This window comes from Helianthus annuus, chromosome 16 (genome assembly GCF_002127325.2).
Source record: "Helianthus annuus cultivar XRQ/B chromosome 16, HanXRQr2.0-SUNRISE, whole genome shotgun sequence".
NCBI lineage: Eukaryota > Viridiplantae > Streptophyta > Magnoliopsida > Asterales > Asteraceae > Helianthus > Helianthus annuus.
Genome location: NC_035448.2, coordinates 163,328,642 through 163,352,201, shown reverse-complemented (window position 1 = coordinate 163,352,201; position 23,560 = coordinate 163,328,642). Strand labels below are relative to the sequence as shown.

General features: G+C 34.9%; 2 protein-coding genes across 2 annotated transcripts; both read right to left on the bottom strand.

Moving 5' to 3' along the window:
- Positions 1-5,618: 5,618 nt before the first annotated feature.
- On the bottom strand, positions 5,619-6,249 carry LOC110916060 (kiwellin-1). Its single transcript, XM_022160809.2, has one exon. The coding sequence runs from the start codon at positions 6,247-6,249 to the stop codon at positions 5,698-5,700; it is 552 nt and encodes a 183-aa protein (XP_022016501.1). The 3' UTR covers positions 5,619-5,697.
- A 10,209-nt stretch (positions 6,250-16,458) lies between these two features.
- Positions 16,459-17,166, bottom strand: LOC110916059 (kiwellin-1). Its single transcript, XM_022160808.2, has one exon. It carries the CDS (start codon positions 17,153-17,155, stop codon positions 16,604-16,606), a length of 552 nt encoding a protein of 183 aa, XP_022016500.1. The 5' UTR covers positions 17,156-17,166; the 3' UTR covers positions 16,459-16,603.
- Positions 17,167-23,560: the final 6,394 nt, after the last annotated feature.

Sequence of the window (23,560 nt, the reverse complement as noted above, 5' to 3'; positions counted from 1 at the left end):
AATAAAAACATCTCCTTTATTTAGGTAACTTTATAGCCACTTTTTCAAACCTTCAGTGCTGTCCAGCTACCTTCTATTTTGGCTTTCACATTTTGTTATCTGAAACGCGTTTAAAAACATTTGGTCAGTGAGAAATACTGGCGAGTGAATCCCAATTTAATCAAGACAGGTTTTATCAGTTTACAGTTATTGAGGGCGATCTCGCAATTACATTTGTTTATTTTTCTACTTTAATTACCACCCACGGTACTGTTAACCCGACTTTTAGGAGGGTCGTTATACCAAATCCTATGTTTGTGTCTGATGAAGAGTTGTGAACTCTTTAGCCATAGCATTCTGCCAAAGAGGATTAGAGACAACATGTCTATACGATTCAGATTTAGAAATCTAATGTATATTTGCAATAAAAGAAGCAAAGGAAGCCGAGTAGGTGAATAGGAAAAATCTGGTTGTTTTGTGGACTTACATTTACGAGTGGACCTCCTTAGAGGCGGGGTTGTATCAACAGATGAATGTGTTGTCGTAAGCGTAAGCATAACTGGACCTGAATTTGTGTATGGCGATGTAGACCTATCAGGTATTAATGCCAATCAAGTTCTATTGGTTCATTATGTTCAGCAGATGTAGTAGGAACATTAGACAATGTTGATACATCAGTGTCACAAGTGAAGAGGTCAATGTTCAAAAGATCTAACTTTGTTGAATCGTGCGATTTAGATGGAATCGAATAGAAAGGATTATGCTCAGAAAGATAACATGCCTGACACATACAACTTCTTAGTTAAAGGATCAAAACAACAATATCCTTTTTGTGCAGTGCCATAACCTTTCAAACCACTTGCATAACCTAAAAATACACATAAAGCTGACTTATTTGATAATTTGTCTCACTCAACGTGAGGACGAAGGACAAAAGTACATCTAAAAACTCGTAATTTATCGTAATATAGGAGATTGCATATAATTTTTCAAACGGAGACATCCTAGAATTATGAGCAATAGAGATCCAAATAATCACATGTTTGACAGTTAGGAGTGTTTCTCCCAAAAACCACTCAGAATATCAGTAGATAGAAGAGATAGAAGAAACAATCGAGCAGTTTCCATAAGATGAGGTGTTTCCATTCAACAACACCATTTTTTTTTCCGAGGGGAGTCAGTACAAGATTTTTGGTGTACTATAAGCATTGGAGGTACATTTACCCCCTTGGTCACACCAAAAGCAGTTTATCACAGTCGAATGTTGTGTCTTAACATAGGCTCTAAAGTATTTGTAAATGCCAAAGAATTCAGATTTACGATTCATTAGATACACCCAGGTATAACGAGTATAATCATCTTTAAAAGATACGTAATAAATCAACCCACCCCTTAGTAGAGACCATTGACGGAACCGCATATCAGAATGCACAATATCAAAAGGAGCAACAGAACGAGAGATACTTTTTTCAAAAGGCAAAGCCGAAAATTTATTAAGTTGTAACCACTACAATCAGAAATATTACCGTTGTTCAATTGTCCCAAAGCCCCTGTAGAAACCAAAAACTTTAAACGCTATGCTGACACATGTCCCAGATGAAAATGCCATTGATAAAAATCAGGAGATGAACGACTCAAGTGAAAGGAAGACAAGTCAACACTAGAAGGAGCCACACCAATTTCTTTGAAACCATCTAAGACATAAAGTTCACCTACCCTACGACCAGTCTCGATCACCTTCGTAGAACGAGAATCCATTACACAACAACGGAATCCGAAAAGAACACCCAATAACCATACTTGCATAAATGACTAACTGAAACAAGGTTTAAAGCAAGATTGGGGATATAATAGACATTAGTGGGAGTAATATGAGGGCTAGCAATAGAACCAACACCCTCTACCAACATCGGCGTAAAACTGGCAAACATAACAGATAGATACTGGTGAAATAGGAGACAAGGAACCAAAGGATGACAAATAAGGTGACATGAGACATGCCAGAGTCGAAAATCCATAAATATGGTGGAATACCCGAGTACCAGATGAAGATATACCTTGATGAGACATATATGTGGACATGGCAGCAGGCTTAGCATCAAGCAACTATCTAAACTACTCGACAAGTCTATTTTCCCAACAAACATAACTCCACACGTGTTTCCCATGAAGAAAATTGTTAATAACATAACTCCAATAGGAATAGTTATTACCATATAGTTGGGTACTAATGGGATGAAGAGAAGTATCCTTTCTAGTCATATTATCAACATGAACAAACAACAACAATAATCCAAATATGAAGATGGTTGGAGGCATACTAGGGTTGATGATATAGGTCGTACACCGATATACGAACATGACAAATTTGATACCATGATAATTGATAAACATGTACACAGAAAAACGGTTAGGATTATATAGTCGAGCTACAGGCTTACTAGCTAACGAGCCAAAGCCCGTAATAAACTAATAAACTAAACTTATTTTATTATGCTAAGAGGAATCACCTTCCAATGCCAACACAATCAACCAAAAAATATAAAAATTAATAATATATGACAAAAAATTTATAAAATTAACCCTTACCTTTGTTTCACTTTAATTTTTTCGAAATTGTTTTTATCATTTTTTTTTCTCATTTCGTCGGCATTAAAAGGATTCTTTGTGTTGCAAATGTTATGATTTCTTATATCGTAGGGGTAGGGATGATAACTTTCCTTCATGCGACTCGAAGAAGCTTTCATTCATGCAGTCATGCTATTCTCAAACACAACACATTCCCTATCAACCTAAAAAATAGACTTAAGAAAGGGCTATTATTTGGTTCATGATGCCAACATCGATCATCATCAACATCTTCATGTTCTAATGACATTTATTTGGATATTTGAGAGTCAACTTCATATATTTCATGCTAACACATGCTTGTTAATTGGTCATGGACACAACCGTTTGGGCCAAGTTACATGGAAAAACAAGTTGCAACAAAACGCCTGTGTTAGAACGATGGTCCTAAGACACAGTAGTGTGTCGAGCATAACCAAATTTTAATTTGTTAATTACACATATAGTCCTTGTGTGGTTTATTGAAAGTAACACCTTTGAGTACGAACTTTTATTTGTAACACGTTTAGTCTTTATGGTTTCATGTTATAACACCTTTGAGTATTAAGGTTCTTTGTCGTTAATTTTTCTGTTAAATTAGTTTAAAATAACTAAAATACCCTTATATAATTTTTTGTTAGTACTTAAAGGCGTTGCTTTCAATGAACTGAAAGGACTATTTGTGTAATTAACTCTAAAAATACAAAAACTCATTATATTTGTAAATAATATTATAAGACTCGCTACACAAAAATATTTAATAATTGTATTCCTAAAATTAATATATATAGAATTACCAAAACGTCTACTATGAGGTGAAAACATTGTAGTAGTGATAATTTTAAGTTTTTATATAATTAATTTTAAAAAGGAATATGATAAATATAAAAATCATGCATATTATCTCAAATATAATATATACACACATTTTTTATCTTTTATTATATTCAGACCTACAAAAGTTTATTATGGTTCTATGTTTAGTTTAGTTAATATCATTTTATAAAATGTTATTCTTTGTTTAGTTTAGTTAATATTATATATTATATATATATATATATATATATATATATAATATGTTATGTGTTGTGTTATAGATTATTCAATTATTTTAATAATAAAATTATACGAAGTAATAATCATATAAATATATATTTTATATATTAAAAAGGAAAATTGGAAATAAACAATCCCACCTAACTCAATTTAACCGATAATTATCCCAAGTCATTTATTGGCCAATAATAATCCGAACTAATCAATTTTTTTTGTAAAATAGTCTGCCGTTAAAATAGCTTAACGGAGATAAGTTTTTTTTTCGAATTACGAATTACAAAACGATGTTTTAGGGCTTTTGATCGGAACGAGGATACGAGTCGATTGATGTAAAACTTACCTCGAAATTGTGCTCGAAATGGCTTGAATTTTGTTAATAGGAAATTTAAACACCCGAATCGAAGCACCGTTTTCGTGGGTTGGGCAGTATTTCAAGGTAAGTTTTACATCAGTTGACTCGTATCTTCGTTCTGATCAAAAGCCATAAAACATCGGTTTTTAATTCGGAAAAAAAAAACTTAACTTCGTTAAGATATTTTAACGATGGACTATTTTACAAAAAAAAAAAAAAAAAAAAAATTGACCAATTCGGATTATTATCGGCCAAATTGAGTTAGGTGGGATTATTTATTTCCAATTTGTCTATTAAATAAAATTTATATAAATATTAGACTCGTACTACTCGAGCTTGACAAGTAACGATCGAGCTCATTTAACCTTGGTTTGAAATTTTGTATTAACGAGTCAGTATCAATTAGTAGCTCACGAGTAACTTTAAACCTAGACTCACATCCAAATATGAGCTCCGATCATCCTGAAGATACCTACGTCGACTTTCAACAATAATTCAAACCCCTACTATTCTCAGACCTCCTAGATTCTTCATCAAAAGCTTCACTGTCATCTACACCTACATACATTCTCTTTTGTACCGAAAAACCAACAATACCCTCTGACCTACCTGCTTCCTAGCACCATCGTCTCCGATCAAAGAACAACGAGTTTTGAAAATCTATTGGAAAAACACGCTTCACTGAGTTGAATGCTTTGCATGGAATTATCTGGATTTTGTGGTAGATTTGAACTCCCCGTTAGCGGCTCCATCAACTCGTCTAAAGTTGGTTACTAGTTATATAATGTAATATTACTTAAATTAAACCAAGAATAGAATATATAGTATAAATTAACATAACATGAAATGATATGATATAATATAATATAATATAATGCAATATAAAATAACATAATATATATATATGTATAGTATTAACTAAATTAAACAAAGAATCGTAATAAAAATTATATGCTCCAATATAATAAAAGAGAAAAAATGTGTGTGTATATTATATTTGAGATTACGTGTATTATTAGATACTTTTATGTTGCATATTTTACAAATTTATTTTACAAATATAACGACTTTTTATATTTTTTAGAGTTAATTACACAGATAGTCCTTGTGATATATTAAAAATAACAACTTTGAGTACTTATAGAAAATTATATAAGGGTATTTAGTTATTTTACACTAATTTAACTGAAAACCTAACGGCGGTAAGCCTTAATTCTCAAAGGTGTTACAAAATCGGAATCATAGAACCTGATCTTATTTAAAAAAAAAAATAGTACTCAAAGGTGTTAGACTATATATGTAACTAACTACATTTTATTTTACACATGCTCTTCATCGATCGGGCAAGGTGGCCATGGATAGCTTTACTCTCCCCATTTGAAATGTATTTTTTTATACCCCTAGCTAAATTCTGAAATTGAAAGTGTATTTTCTTATTTTATATACAAACCACCCTATGTTTTCTACCATATTCCACCATTTGAAGGGTTTATTCTGAGTGCATTTGCAAGTTGCAGCCTAGCTACTAATTCAACAAGAATATAAACTTGAACCAAATCCTGGATATTTAGTACTTTGGAAGTTTAATCATACAATATATACCCAATATAAACACAAATATATGTGGCTTCAATTAAAATATATATATTCACTAGAAAATAAACACATGATAACTTTTTAACATTTTTTAGAGTTCAATATAATTACTCTGACCAAGTAATATCCAAATCTCCCCAGTTATCTTGTGACACCCCTAAGGCTTTCCACACAGCTTTTGAAGCATCAACAATATTATTGGGGCAAGGTGGTTGATAGTCATGATCAGCGTCGCACCCCATAGTAGAGTCACACTCATCCACAACCATCGCCTTCACGCTCCTCCCATTTCCATTGATGGTAATATACTTATGGCACCTATCCCCTCCCTTGTACCATCCGGTTGATAAGGCCACAACTGGCTTGTCATCGGAGTGGTATTGGTTGTCACACTCTGATGGACCACCGCCATCACCTCCCTTTTGGAAACTGTTTATGGTAAGCTTTGCTTTGGTAGCACTTGTCACTGCAGGAGAGCATGTATACGTGGTGTAGAACTTACCTTGGACACAGCAATCCGAGTCATTCTCTGTGTTGCATTGTCCAGGAGGTGGTTTTCTTCCCCGGATGCCGCCACTCGGTTTGCAAGTCTGAGCACCAATTTGAATAGAAGTTGCCGTCAGGATAATGAAAAACAGGATAAAGTGGAACCTCTTCATTCTCTCTTTTAATTTGTGGTCTCTTTTACAATATATGGTGTGATTTGATGTCTAGCAAGGCAAAGTGATTTTGCTTTTATAAGGACTGGCTAAACAACAAGACTATTTTGTAGTCAAAACCATTTTTTCATTAATTTATAGTCCGATTGATGAGTTACGTCTCAAGTTATATGAAACAGACTACAAGATTGTCAGATACGAAGTTGAGTAAATTTTTTTATCCTGTCTAGTATGTGTTTTTCTTGAAAGAACAAAATTGCAGTTTTAGTTTGAATATTAAGTTATAGAAGCTTGTCATCAAGAGTATATTTCTTGTGCCTTGGAAACTTTTTACTATGTTGAGTATAATTGTTCCCAACACTACTACAATTATGTAAAATCTTTACTCGGTTTGTAAAAGCATGAAAACAAAGATTCCTTAATTTGTTACTTGTGTATTTATGAGAAATCTCAATCTAATCTAATTACCAGTTTAATGCTTATATTTCGTATTATTTATTATTATAATTCCTAATTCCTTTGTCAATTACATAAACAGTGGCGTGGCTTATTTAATAAAAAAATGATAAAAAAAATACTTACTTATGAATTTTAGGAAAATACTCATTTATTTGTATCTTTAACTCTAAAAAATAGTCTATTATTTTAACTCATCAGGTTGTATTATTTTCGGTAATTAAAATTATTCTACAAATCTGCTAAATATAATAAGTGTACAAAGAAACAATGTACAAAGAAACAACGGATTACAAAAAATAACATCGTCTTAATCTACTCCATGAGAGCATCCATTGGCCTCCTAGTGTTGTTGAAGACCACCTTAAGGTCGAGCAAATGATAGCACCAAGAATTTTTTTTCAGTTGGCTGAGTTCTGTCCTATGATTGCAAATCGCTTTTCTACCTAACATTGTGTCTAAGGGGGTGTTTGGGATTGCGTTTTCAACCTAATTATTTGATTATTGTGTTTTGAAATCGCAAAAGATCTATTTTGAGTGTTTGGTAAAAAATTAATAAAAAGTGATTTTTTACGTTTTGTAGAGTTCAAAACGTGATAATCCATAAGTAGGTCACCCCTTGCTGCAGGAAAACGTGATAATCCAAAAACTGATTTTTTACGTTTTCACTTATGTATTTTTTTAAAATATATATACTTGCCAAACACTCAAATAGTTGATTATCTGATTATTGTGATATCAAACAACATAATCAAATCCAAACAATGTTGATTATCTGATTATTGTGATATCAAACAACATAATCAAATCCAAACACTATCTTTCTGCAGCACGTTTTGTTACAGCTAATTATCTGATTCTGATTATTGAAAACGCATAATCTATTTTCAAAACTCAACCCCAAACACCCCCTAATTACTTAGTTTTTACAAGTCACATGATTTCAATTTTGGCATTTAAGTTATTTTTCTCTTTCTTAGTAGAATCATTTTTTACTAGATGTTGGTCTATCAGATTTTGTCTTCTTTTTATTGGTAGAGGTTTAGTATCAATAGTAATTTTTTGCCAATATTCATTTCATCTCAATTAGGGTATTGGTATGCTTATTTGAGTACGTCCATCATCCCCATCTGTTAACATCAACTTTTCAAACATGTTCACCGGTAAATTAAAAAATAACCAACATTTTCATTATATCATTCATCACAAAAAAAAAAAAAAAAAAAAAAAAAAAAAAAATAAATTAACAATCTACTTAACACACACAAAAAGAATATTAACTAACAGTCTCATCATCTCATCATCAATCACACTTTTTTTCTCGAAAGGTAATCAATTTTTTTTAGAACAAAGACCATGTTAAACCTAGCAAGAAGCTACCAACCATAGCAAAAGAACAACACAACAGATATATGACATGAGACAAAAGAAACAAAAACAGAAAAAAATACAATAGGGCTTTAAGCCAATCATCCCAACTCAGGTCCAAATGCCTAGACCTGTTAATAATCCATCCAAAAAGAACCATGTTGACCTCCTCCATGAGAGCATCTATTGGCCTCATACTAGTAACTAGTGCTGTTGAAGACCACCATAAGGCTGAGTAAATGATTCCCGAAGCTGAGTTCTTTGAGAAGAAAATTAAATTGAGAATAAAAAGAACAAAGGATACAATTGTAAAACATTAAATAGTTTTTCTCTGATCTCATTTATTTTAATCTTTGACTAAAGTCATAAAAAACTATCATCCTCCACACTAAAATTTTTGCCTAGACACATAGAAATTTATCCTACACAACTCGTAATTCATCCTGCACACCTCATAATTTATCCTACACTTTAAATCAATTTTTTCTTCTTTGAAAATATATATTTTTTTTTAAAATAAGTTATAAATTTAATTTAGTTAGCTATTAAAAAGGAAGACTAACAATTAATGATCTATATAAGTTTACTAATATACCCTTACACTCATATTAAATACAAAAATTAAATGAAGTAAAATGAAGAATTCTTTTTGGTTGAAGTTTGTTCTTTTTTATTCTTACAAAATATTTCTTATCATTTGAACCCTCCACAACTTATATATTTTGTCAATTCAATCTCTAACATTCTTTCCTTTTTTTCCTGTTTTTTATGAGGTTCTTTGGGCTCGTGTCTTGGGCTCGGCTGCTTCTTTGGGCTCCTTTTCTAGGGTTCGCCCCCTTTTTATCTCGGTCGCTTCTCTCCTTTTTGTACATCGAATATTGCAGTCTGTACTCACTACTCTCTAGAACAAAAAGACTGTTCCAGTTGTTCGAGAGCCATCCAGTGTTGTTGTTGATAGATTGCAGCCTCTCCTCACTACTCTCTAGAACAAAAAGACTGTTCCTGTTGTTCGAGAGCCAACCAGTGTTGTTGTTGATCGTTTGCAGCCGCCTCACATCAGAAAGAAGATAATCAGCGGCTGTTATACTTGTGTTGCTGTTTAATTGTTTACAGCCGCCAATCATCAGCGGCTGTTTGTGCTTTATAGTGTGCTGTTTTTTTATTCATTCGCTGTACCGAGAACACATTTATTGTTATTCAGTGGTTTTTTGGTTCTTGATATTGTGTCGCTGACATGGTATCAAAGCCACAATCGGCTCTTTGAAGTTTATCATCTTCCGCTGCTGCTTCGTATCGAAGAACAGATTTGTGTGGATCTGTGTGTCGCTGAAGATCTAAGGAATATTGGTGGTACAGTTTGAATCTACCGATTCCTGATCCTCTGCATGGTTATTTGGGGTTTTCTCAAATCTGGTTAAAAAAGAGTAGTTCTTGGCTGGTTAGTAATCGTGACTTTTTGAAGATCAAACCCTAAGTCTTAGGGTTTTCTGTTGCGGCTTCTTGAAGGTTCTCGTTGGTCTCTATTTAGGGCAAACCAACAGAACGTTTTTGTTCATCATCTGATCAGATCCTTGTAACCCTAAGTGAAGGTTACAGGTCTGATTCACTGCAGTTATTCGCACCCACTGTGAGATTGTTCTATCTCTGTCCTTTATTTATTTAATTTTCTGTTTCCTGCATCACTGAGTCAGTGTGTCTTGGCATCCACTGTTTACCGGACTAGTCTGGCCGGCACTTGATCGAGTCTTATTTGCTTATCTGTTGCATTTGTTTTGTCTGTGTTTTCAATATGTCTGGTGATGATAACTCTGTTATAACATCTCCTAGTGCTGCATTGGTTAGCAAAATAGATGCTGGTGATCCTCTGTTTCTTCACCCTAGTGACTCTGCCAATATATCTATAGTCAGTGTAAAACTTAAAGGGTCAGAAAACTATAGAATCTAGTCCAATGCCATGTATCTTGCCTTACAAGTAAAAAATAAGATAGGGTTTGTTGATGGTTCTTGCCTTAGGTATAAAACTGATGAGGTTTTGGGTAGGCAATGGGATAGGTGCAATTCTATTGTGCTTACTTGGATTCTTAACTCCGTATCTGAGGAATTATATCTTGGTCTTGTTTATTCTAAAATTGCTTCGGATGTGTGGAAAGACTTAAAGGATACTTATGATAAGATAGATGGGTCTGTTGTGTTTAATCTGTATCAAAAAATTAACTCCTTTAGTCAAAATGGCATGCCTGTTTCTGAATATTATCATAAGTTAAATTGTATGTGGAAGCAATTAGACCAGTTACTTGCTTTGCCTGCTTGTTCTTGTGATGCATCAAAACAATTTAATGACTTTAATCATCTTATTAAACTTATGCAGTTTTTAATGGGTCTTGATAGTTCCTACCAGTTTGTGAGAACGAATTTACTAACTAGAGAAACTCTTCCTTCTATGAAGGATGCATTTTCAGTCATCTCTAGAGAAGAATCTCACCTTCATTCTAAAAATATTTTTGATAAAACCCCTAATAACCCTGTTGGTTTTTCTGTTAAAACTGGTCAAGTTATTGACTCAAGAAAAAAGAATAATAGAACTCCGAACCCTAATCTCAAAGGTTCTCATTGTAATAAGACTGGACACACTATTGAGAAGTGTGTTGAACTTGTTGGGTATCCCTCTTGGATGAAGTCAAAACCCGGTGGGAACAAGGGTAATAGGTTTAGTAATAATGTAACTACTGATTCTACTGATTCATCTTCTGTTGCGAGTTCATTAACTAATGACCAGGTAGCTCAGTTGCTTAGTCTTTTGAAAGATAAACCTAAGGGTGACACTCAGAATAGTAACTTTGCTGGTATGTGTGCAAATTCTGTATGTCTAAATAGCTTTATTACATCCAAACCCACTTGTGATTTTAAACCTATCTATTGTTTTTCAAACTTTATAAACAATGGGGAAAAGGTTGGGTGGATAATTGACTCTGGTGCTAATCAGCATATGGTTATGACTGATATTTAATCAAAAAGATGTCACTGAATTCAACATTAAGGTTAAACACCCTAATGGCACAAGTGCTTTGGTAACTAAAATTGGTGATATAAAATTAAGTGACAAGGTCATTCTCTATGATGTGTTCGTTGTTCCCAATTATTGTGTTAACTTAATCTCTGTTCACAAACTTGCTAGAGATTGTCAGCTTACTGTTTCTTTTGATGAAAATAACTGTTATATTCAGGATTCTCATCTAAAGAAAGTCCTGGTGACTGGTAATCAGTTTGATGGTCTTTACTTCTGTGGTAGTTCCTCTGTTTCGAATAAGGTGTGTAATGCTAATTGTGATGTTAATCTCTGGCATGCTAGGTTAGGACATCCTGCTCAACCTGTTCTGTATGTTTTAAGAAATAAATTAAATATTAAAACTAACTCTCAGCTTGCACCTTGTGAAACTTGTCATAGGGCTAAACAACATAGAGAACCATTTCCCTTAAGTAACCACAAATCAAAATTCTTTGGTGATCTTGTTCATCTAGGCGTTTGGGGTCCCTATAGAGTTCCAAGTAGGGATGGTTTTAGATACTTTCTTACTATTGTAGATGACTTCAGTAGAGCTGTGTGGGTATATCTCATGAAGTCAAAAGATTAAGTTTTTTTACTATATTAAAGGCTTTTATAATATGCTAAAAACTCAATTTAGTAAACCTGTTAAAATATTCAGGAGTGACAATGGAACGGAATTCATTAATAAACAAATGATTAATTTCTGCTATGAAAATGGTATCCTACATCAAACCTCATGTGTTTATACCCCACAGCAAAATGGGATTGTTGAAAGAAAACATAAGCATCTATTAAATGTTGCTAGAACATTACTTTTTCAAGGAGGTTTTCCTCTCAAGTTCTGGTCTGGTTTGAATGTGTTCTAACTACTACTTATCTGATTAACAGGACCCCTTCATCTGTTTTAAATGGGAAGTCTCCGTATGAACTAGTGTTTGGTTTTGCCCCTGTTTTAAGTCAACTCAGGGTGGTAGGGTGTCTTCGTTTTAGCACTGTGTTAAATAACCCTGATAAATTTGACATACATGCTGAAAAATGTGTCATGATTGGATATTCAAATGAAAAAAGGGTATAAACTTTGGAGTCTTGATCAAAAATTGATGTTTTATTCTAGGGATGTCAGGTTCTATGAAACCGTTTTTCCTTTTAAAGAAAAGAAAATGTCTATTGATCTTGATTTTCCTGAGACTAATACTCTAAACTTTTTTTATTTATCCGATTTAAACTACACCCAAAACCCTAATGTTGACCAAACTCCCAATGATGAGAATATTCAATCGAGCACCTTATCAGGACATGGGTCTGAGCAGTCGACTGATTCAAGTGCTACTTTAGGGATGGCTGATAATCAGCAACCCGGTAGTGAAGAATCAAGACAAGACAGGGCTGAGCATGACACTGAATATGAGGACAACAACAATTCTGAGGGAGAAATTCAGGATCAACCAAGCACCACTCTTAGGAGATCTTCTAGAAATATCAAATTTCCTTCTAAACTTGATGATTTTGTGGTAGATGGGAAGGTTAAATATGGTCTAGAAAAAGTCCTAAACTACGCTAAATTATCACCTGAAGGGATGTGTTTTGCTGTTGTCCTTAACAAAAGCTGTGAACCAAAAAACTATTTTGAAGCTAAAATGGATAGTAACTGGGTTGATGCTATGAACTTAGAGATAGAAGCTTTACATAAAAATAACACATGGGAACTTATTGACTTACCTCCTAATAGGAAAGCTATTGGATGTAAGTGGGTATATAAAATAAAGTACAAATCTAATGGTGAAATAGAAAGATATAAAGCTAGACTTGTCGCTAAAGGTTTTAGTCAAAAGGAAGGCATTGACTTCTTTGACACCTTCTCACTAGTCGTAAAAATGGTCACTATTAGATGTGTTTTGTCCATAGCGGTCCACTTTGACTGGGAATGTTTTCCTTTATAGTGAGCTCAATGAAGAAGTTTATATGTGTTTGCCCGATGGTTATGATCAATCTAATGGGACTAAAGTCTGTAGATTAAAAAAGTCCCTTTATGGCTTAAAACAAGCTCTCCTAGGATGTGGAACGAAAAACTTGTTTCCGTTCTCCTTAATCTAGGTTTTGAACAAAAGACTCTAATTTTATTATTCTTCTTGTCTATGTAGATGATATTATTATAACTGGTAGTTGTCCTAAAAAGGTTAATGAAATAAAATTGTTACTAAAGTCCATTTTTTAAATAAAGGACTTGGGAAACCTACAATATTTTTTAGGTCTTGAAGTTGTTAAAAACACTGCTGGCGTTTGCCTAACTCAAAGAAAATATTGTTTAGACTTACTTGCTGAATTTGGTATGACTGGTTGTAAACCAGTTAGTTATCCCATAGAACCCAATCATGTTTTAAACCATTTGTGTGAAAAGGATAATCAACCTTTAACTAACATAACTGTTTATCAAAAACTGGTTGGAAAATTAATTTACCTTTCTCACACTAGACCGGATATTGCATATCCTGTACATTTCCTCAGCTAATTTATGCATTCTCCCACTCAAGCTCACTTTAAAATTGCGATAAGGCTGTTAAGATATCTAAAAAGTGCCCCTGGCAAAGGTATTCTTTTTGCAAAAGGGGACTCTTTGGGAATAAAGGCCTTCTCTGACTCAGATTGGGCTAAATGTTTGGGGACTTGAAGGTCTACTACTAGGTTTTGTGTTTTCTTAGGAAACAATCTAGTTTCATGGAAAACTAAAAAACAGTCCACCGTTTCTCGATCCTCTGCCGAAGCAGAGTATCGTTCGATGTGTGCTGCGACATGTGAAGTTATGTGGATTTCCAATTTATTAAAGGAATTAAAAGTTGATGTCAATCTGCCCGTTCAATTATTTTGTGATAACATGGCTACTATATCAATAGCAGCCAACCCCGTGTTTCATGAACGCACAAAACATTTCGAAATAGATCTTTATTTTTTAAGAGAAAAAATCTCCAAAGGCATTATTCAAACGGTGGGAATCAAATCAGAGGATCAAGCTGCCGATATTCTCACAAAAGGTCTATCTACAGGCTCGCATGAAAAGGTTTGTTCCCTCCTCAACATGTTTAACATGTTTGATTGTTTCAAGTATTGAATTGAGAGGGGGTGTTAAAAGATATAAAACTTATATATTTTGTCAATTCAATCTCTAATATTCTTTCCTTTTTTTCCTGTTTTTTATGAGGTTCTTTGGGCTCGTGTCTTGGGCTCGGCTGCTTCTTTGGGCTCCTTTTCTAGGGTTCGCCCCCTTTTTATCTCAGTCGCTTCTCTCCTTTTTGTACAATGAATATTGCAGTCTCTACTCACTACTCTCTAGAACAAAAAGATTGTTCCAGTTGTTCGAGAGCCATCCAGTGTTGCTGTTGATCGATTGCAGCCTCTCCTCACTACTCTCTAGAACAAAAAGACTGTTCATGTTGTTCGAGTTCCAACCAGTGTTGCTGTTGATCGTTTGCAGCCGCCTCACATCAGAAAGAAGATAATCAGTGGCTGTTATACTTGTGTTGCTGTTTAATTGTTTACAGCCGCCAATCATTAGCGGCTGTTTGTGCTTTATAGTGTGCTGTTTTTTTTTCATTCGATGTACCGAGAACACGTTTATTGTTATTCAGTGGTTTTTTGGTTCTTGATATTGTGTCGCTGACAAGAAGCTGCTCTAAGTTATCACAACCCGTCAAATCAGACCCAGCCCAAATAGACACCTTATTCCAAGTTGCCTTAGCATTTTTGCATTGCATAATAACATGGTTCGTTTTTCTTTAATGTCTACTTGTTGCGTCAATTCTTTAACATCTACTTTTCTACCTCATCTCATCTCCTTTGATTGCACGTCGCATTTCTACCTAACATTGTGCCTAATTCCTTGATAGTTTTTACAAGGCATGATTTAGTTTCGACATTTAAGTTATATTTCTCTTTTTCAGAAGAATCTTTTTTCACTTGTTGTTGGTCTATCGAAGATTCGTCCTTTGCAAAGGTAGATGTTTGATATCAATATTTTCTGGCCAATATTCATTTCATCTCAATTATTCTATACAGTATTGGTATGCTTATTTGAGTATGTCCATTTAATCCAATTTCAGTCATAAGTTTAGAGTTCTTCTTGGTGAACGTTCAAGTTGCTACTATATTTATGAACACAAGTATGCCTGAAAAATGACAACTACTATGAAAAATTACAATTTTGTTCATCGGCGTTGTTATGTCATCACTTGGAATCACCTTCCAATGCCTACAAAATCAACCAAAACATTTATGATAATTATCAAATGAAAAAAAAATTATAAAAATAACCCTTACCTTTGTTTCGCTTTAATTTTTTCTAATTGTCTGCATCATATCCTAAATTTTCTCATTTTGTCACCGTTAAAAGGATTCTTTGCATTACAAATGTTCGGATTTCTTTATCAGAGAGGGGGTCGGATGATAGCTTTCCTTCATGCGACTCGAAGCGCGAGTTGAAGCTTTCACTCATGCTATTCTAAAACACAACACATGCCCTATCAACCGAAAAATAGACTCAAAAAGGGTTATTATTTGGTTTATCGCGCTAACATCGTCATCAACATCTTCATGTTCTAATGAGAGCATCTCTGACGCCAGGTGGGGTTTGGAATCCAAACATGCCACTCAGCAAGCCACCTCATTCAAAACCTCTACTTAAAAAAACAACATTTTTTCCACATGCTAAACCAATCCAAAACCCCACCTCACACCCCACTTTATATTAAAATATATTTAACAAAGAATGGTTTTTGTGTGTGTGTGTGGGCGGGGGTGGGGGGGGGGGGGGTCTGCTGGAACGGAGTGGACGAAGCCACCTCACGTCCTCCATCGCCTTGCAGAAGTCCGCTTTTGCGGTTTTGGAAATCCGGATGCGACTGGATTGACACGTTGTAGATGCTCTGAAAATTATTTTGATATTTGAGAGTCAACTTCACATATTTCATTTCATGCTGACACGGGCTTGTTGGTCAAGGACACAACCGTTTGGGCCAAGTTAGACAAGCTGCAACAAAAACAACAACACACGCACGCTTGTGTTAGACCAATGGTCGACACAAGCTTGTCACTCTAAGACATGGTAGTGTGTCGAGTATAATCATATTTTCTTTTACACATTTGGGCCATTTTGGGCGGCCATGGATAGCTTATTCTCCCCATTTGAAGTGTATTCTCTTTTGATACCACTTAAATACAGGATATTGAAAGTGTTATTTTATTTGCAAAGCACCCAACGTTTTCTACTGTATTCCACCATTTATAGGGTTTAATTTATTCTGAGTACGTTTGCAAGTTGCAGCCTAGCTACTAATTCGACAAGAATATTAACTTGCACTGAATCCTGGATATTCATTACTTGGTATTAATCATACAGGATACCCAATATAAATACAAATATACATAGAATATATTCACTAGAAAATATTCACATGATGACTTTTTGACATTTTTTAGAGGAGTTCAATATTATTACTCGGACCAAGTAATATCCAAATCTCCCCAGTTATCTTGTGACACCCCTAAGGCTTTCCACACAGCTTTTGAAGCATCAACAATATTATTGGGGCAAGGTGGTTGATAGTCATGATCAGCGTCGCACCCCATAGTAGAGTCACACTCATCCACAACTTTTGCCTTCACACTCCTCCCATTTCCATTAATGGTAATAAACTTATGGCACCTATCCCCGCCCTTGTACCATCCGGTTGATAAAGCCACAACTGGTGTGTCATCAGAGTGATATTGGTTGTCACACTCTGATGGACCACCACCATCCCCTCCCTTTTGGAAACTGTTTATTGTAAGTTTTGCTTTAGTAGCACTTGTCACTGCAGGGGAGCATGTATACGTGGTGTAGAACTTACCTTGTACACAACACTCCGAGTCATTCTGTTTGTTGCATTGTCCAGGAGGTGGTTTTCTTCCCCGGATGCCGCCACTCGGTTTGCAAGTCTGAGCATTGATTTGAATAGAAGTTGCAGCTAGGAGAATGAAAAACAGGATAAAGTGGAACCTCTTCATTCTCTCTTTTAGTTTGTGGTCTCTTTTACAATATATGGTGTGATTTGATGTCTAGCAAGGCAAAGTGATTTTGCTTTTATAAGGACTGGCTAACCAACAAGACTAGTTTGCAGTCAAAACATTTTTTTCATAGAATTACAGTCCCCTTGAACATATATTCGTTTTTTTCTTGGAAACAAAGGTAATATGATGAGTGCCGTCTCAAGTAATCTGAAAATAGACTACAAGATTGTCAAATACGAAGTTGAGTAGAATTTTATCTTGTCTGGTATGGACTATTTTTGAAAGAACAATATTGCAGTTTTAGTTTGAATATTAAATTATAGAAACTTGTACCTTGGAAACTTTTTACTTAATTGTATACAGACATTGTATACAGACATTGAGGCACAAGTAAAATCTTTACTCATATATGCGTGTAACGTGGATCAAGTAAAAAAGGATCGTCAATACAAAGATGTATACAGACATTAAGGCACAAGTTTAGGAAAATAGTAGGGACATTGGGAACGAGCAAGACTCGAACCCGCCACCTCCGGATTAGAATGCGGGTTGGTGGTCATTGGGCTGACACCCAATGGTTCATTTATGTGTATCTTGAAGTCTAGAAAATAGTCAATTATTAAAATTAAAAAAAATTGTATTTCTTTTACTCTTCAAAAATAGTCATATGTTTTGTTTAACCTTAAAAAATAATACTAAAAATTATATTGAAAGTAAATAAATAACCATCTAACGCTAGTTCATGGGTATATAAGAACAAAATAACTAACCAATTTTTCACTATTTCCATCATCAAAAAATAAATAAAAGTAATAAATAACCAACATTTTACTTAACACACACAAAAAAAAGTGTTAACTAAGGCCTTTGGGTATACTTTAACCTAACTTAACTCCACCTAAGTAACACATCAACTTTTTTTTCTCATTTCAATTTGTTTCACTCTAAGGAAATGGTTTAACATGTTAACACATAACTCATTTAATGCACTTTAACATTGGGTTTTTGTCTTAGAAAGAAAATAATAATTAATTTAATGTCTTAACATTGGGTTAACATGTTAACACATAACTCATTTAATGCACTTTAACACAAGGAGGGAGTGGTTTGAAATGTTAATTAACATGCCATGTCATTGTTAACACTGTAGATGTTAGAGTATACCCCATGACCTAACATTCTCATCATATACAAGACTCGGACTTTCAGATTATCAGCAAATAGGACGAATGAACACTGTTTCAAACATCTAAATTCTGTGGATGTATTCGCAATTATTATGCAGATCTGTATAACCAGCAACGTTCAGAAGTTGATTCAAACTGAACTGATTTGTTCTAACAGATCTGTTAAAAAAAATATTCTTGTTCGCTATCAACAACAACAACACCTGTGAAATTGTTTTTAAACAATACTGATATTGACCCTAGCACAAAGATTTGTTTTATGCTGATCCATAAGACTGAACCACTTTTAACGAATGAACAACGACAAACCCTGGATGAACAGAACTTCCGAATGGAGACTCTCCGCAGGATGAGCAATGGAATCGAACTGATAAGCTTCAAAAATACCGTCTGGATTATGATTCACAGGGTGTGCGGGTTATGATTCACAGGGTGGTTTATGATTCACATGGTGGAGGAGGGTGGAGGTTGAAGATGAAGTGTGGTGGTGGGGTTTTATAAATAAAAATGAAGAAGATGCCCGGATAGTCCCTGTGGTTTGGCCTTTTAAGGAAAGTGTATTTTTGTCATTTCACATCATTTTAACAGAGAAAAGTAACTGAAGTTAGACCCAGGGACTATCCGGGAACAAAAAATGAAAACTTGGGGACTATTCAGGTAGTTTTAGAAAGTTGGGGACTATAGGTGAAAAAAGGCGAAACCACAAGGACTATCCAGGCCTTTTTCTCTCTAATAATTTCAATTATTTTGATTAAATTTCTACAAAAGATCATATATTCTTAACACTTAATCATATTCCACTAATACATTTAATTCAAACCTCTTAGATTCAACATTTTAAAATAATCGTTCCAATTAACTTTTAATAGTGTAACCTATTTAATTAGAGTTGCATTTGATTTATAACATGAAACCTTTTTATTTAAAAGTTGCAAATTATAATAATAAAGTTGCATGTTCAATATGATTTTATAACTTTTTTTCGAAAAAAAGGTTGCATTAGATTTTTTTAATGCAACCTTCATCTTGAAAGAAGTCGCGATAAAGTCAAACACAACCCATTTGAAACTTTGTGCTTTTAAAAAAGTTGCATTAACTTATTTTCTAATAGTAACGGATGTAAAATATGTATCCATATTAGTTTGGTTGCTATACCGAGTGATAGTATCACACCGATATTGTAACGAACCGAATGAATATACCTATCAAATGTCCGCCGCAACGCGCGAGAGATTTCACTAGTAAGTTTAATTTATAAAATATAATTTTTGTTTGATGCTAAAAAGATGCCAAAAAAATAGTCATAAATTTGTTGAACTTTATAAACCATGACATTTTTTTCTTATCACACCCTTTGGAATGTCATAAAATTGTTTTTTTTATGACGCTTAAAAGATGACACACAAAAAAAATGTCATAAATTTGTTAAATTTTGTAAATTATGACGTTTTTTTTCCTTGACACACGCTTTGAATGTCATAAAATGCTCTTGTTTTTTTATGACCCTAAAAAGATGACACACAAAAAAGAGTGTCATAAATTTATTAAATTTTGTAACCTATGACATTTTTTTCTTGACACACACTTCTGAATGTCATAAAATGAGTTAAAATGAGTGTGTGTCATTGTTCGTGTGTCAAGATAGGTGTATTTTCTAGTAGTGCATTGATCACACTTGTTGCATCAGTTCTTTAACGTCTACTTTTTTGCCTCATCTCCATTGATTGTGGATCAGTTTTTTACCTAACATTGTGCTTAATTCCTTAACAGTTTTTACAAGTCATGATTTCCGTTTCGACATTTAAGTTCTTTTTTCTCGTTTCTCATAAGAATCGTTTTTTCCACTAATTTCCAGTCTATTAAACATTTGCCTTTCTTTTTTAATGTAGAGGTTTGATATCAATAATCTCAGGCCAATATCTGTTTCATCTCAATGGTTTAATAGGGTATTAGTATGCTTATTTGAGTATGTCCATCTAAATTCAATTTCAGATATAAGTTTTAGATTCCTTCTTGGTGAAGGTTTAGTTGCTTTATAATGAACACAAGGTATGTCGACAAGTGACAACCAACTATAATTTTGTTATCGGCGTTCGCGCATATGGTTTTTTTTTTTTTTTTTTTTTACATTCCTTAATTCAAATTTGAAGTTATTACTTGAAATCATCTTCCAATGCCTACACTATCAAGTATCAACTCCAAAATTTATAATAATTAATAATAAATGACAAAATTTAATAAAAATAACCCATACCTTTGTTCCACTGTAATTTTTTTCTAATTGTTGGATGTGCATCATGTTCTATTTTTTTCTCCTTTTGTTGCCATTAAAAGGGTTCTTTGCGTTCCAAATGCATTGGCTATCATATGCATGACAGGTTTCCTTCTTGTGACTCGAAGCGTGAGATGACGCTCTCAGTCATGCTATTCTCAAACGCAACACATGCCCTATCAACCTAAAAATAGACTCAAGAAAGGGTTACTACTTGGTTCACGGTGCTAACATCATCATCAACTACTTCATGTTCTAATGATATTAGACAGAATTAAAGGCAGAGATTTATGTCCTCATATATTATTTACCACTGATTTATCTCACTGGTTGTAAATGATTTACTTTCCTTGTAATAGCTAGGCAATGGTCCTATTTATAGGACTTCTTTGTATCACAAATTCAGTGAATAACAAATACACGGTTTAACTTGGTATCAGAGCCAAGTAAACCCTAATCTAAACAGCCAACCAACCTTCGGCCTTCTCTTCCCCTTTACTCCGACCAACCATAATCTTCTTTCTCTTCAGCATGTACTCCACCCATGGCAGCCATAGTCGCCCTAACTGCAATAGAGAAAACAACCTTGAACTCCCACAAATTCGCATTTAGCCTAACACCCACAAACTATGGTCATTGGAAAGCCATGATCGAACCCTTCTTCATCTGTAACAACATGTACGGTTACATAGATGAACCATACTCTGCCCAGCCAAAACTGTTACGTCAGGCTCCACCACATCTGACAACCCTAGTTATCCCCACTGGATAACGAATGATGCCCTCATCCGCATGATCCTCACCTCCACCGTTTCTGAAGCCGCCTTCCAGCATGTTTAAGGTCAAACCTCCAAAGAAGTTTCGCTCTCTCTGGAACGTGCTTATGCTCCACACCTCTTCACGTGAGTACACTTTAAAAAACCCAACTTCTTAGAATAATGATGAAGGGAGATGAAAAACCAACCGAATACCTCACTCAATCCAGGAAAACGCCTCTGCTCTTGCAAACATTGGTAAACCTATGAAGGATAAAGACCTTGTTATGCTCGTTATATCGGGCCTCGGGGAGGAATACCACGGTCTCAAATCCAATATTTTGACCCAGCAACCACGTGTAGCTTTTAACAAACTTCTTGGCCTTCTTCACGATCATGACTACATGCTTAGTGTTCAACGAATCCCATCAAACGTTGTTGCCCCACCACAGGCCTTTGCAGCCTCAACCGAAACCAACCAACCCAACCTCAATGTTGTCTAATCTCAACTTTCTAACCTTCAACTTCTAGCCAATCAACTGGGGTATCAACTCAACCCTCTTTCATCCTCTACCCCGCAACCACAAGCCAACCATACTACCCACACCTTTTCTGGCTCCAACAGTAACCAGGGCCAATGTCGTGGTAATTTTCGAGGTAACTCGTGTGGTGCTTCTAGGAACAGGAACCTTGACAGCTGTGATACTGGCACTTCTAACAAGTTTTCATGGGCATCCACGCAGCAAATGGTGTACGGTCATTGCAACAGATGTGGGATAGGTCATATTCTATCCCAATGTCCTAACCAGCTAGCTTCTTCCTCATCTAGGCAGCCTACTCAAGCGAACTTTGCTAATTTTTCAAATGTTGGGTCACAATATGATATGTGGAAACCTGACACCGGCTGCAACTAATCTACAACTCCTGACGTGTCAAGCCTTGACCACTCCGAATGTTATCACGGTAATGATTCACTCGATGTTGGTGACGGTAATCCTCTTCTTATTTTCCATATTGGCTCATCAAAATTCTACTCACCCAATAAAACCTTTAATCTATCTAATATTCTACATGTTCCAAACCTAAAACAAAACCTTTTATCTGTCCAACAATTTTGTCTTGAAAATAACATCTTCTTTTAATTTCACTCTTCCTTTTTTGCTGTGAAGGACGAGACTACACATACTACCCTCCTAACGGGTCCAACTGGGAACGGCCTTTACACTCTTTGCCTCCCCATATTCAAGTCCATTCCAAAGCTTACATTCATAGCCATCAAAGCTCCCTCTACTATTTGGCATCAACGCCTCGGTCATCCTCATCAACGTGTTTTTGATACTGTTATTTTCCAGTTTTTCTTTACCTGTTACTACCAAACGTTGTTCTTCTTTATGTACTACATACCAATTAGGAAAATCTTCTAAACTTTGTTTACCTCTTTCTAATTTTCGCAGTCATAATGTTTTGGATTTGTTATATTGTGATGTTTGGGGGCCCTCGCCCACATTGTCCACTGATGGTTATTGATTTTATCTATTATGCATTGATCATCATTCACATTTATGTGGTACTTTCCCTTAACAAATAAATCTGATGTCTATACCACTTTTAGAAACTTCTTAACAATAGTCGAAAGACCATTAAAAACCAAACTTAAAACTGTTCAAACTGATTGGGGAGGAGAATTCCGAAACTTACCATCCTTGGCATCATTCATCGACGCTCTTGTCCATATACAAGTGCCCAAAACAGAACCATTGAGCGTCAAAATCGCCATGTTGTTGAAACAGGTCTCACCCTCCTAGCCCAAGCCAATCTCCCACAAAGATTGTGGCACTTCGCCTTTGAAACAGTTGTCTACCTCATAAACCGTCTTCCTTCTCGCATTTCCTCCAATAAATCTCCTTACCAACAACTCCACAACCACAAACCAGATTACATCTTCCTGTGTGTCTTTGGTTGTTAATGCGTTCCCTACTTGCGCTCATACAACCATCACAAAATGGACTTTAGTTCAACACCATGTGTCTTTCTTGGTTATAGTCCATCTCACCACGGTTATCGGTGCTTCGATCTTGCCACCGAGCGCATTTACATCGCCCGATATGTTCGCTTCAATGAACATGTCTTTCCCTATAACCCACCCCAACCTTCACCTATTCCAACTTCACCCACCTCAGTCTCCATA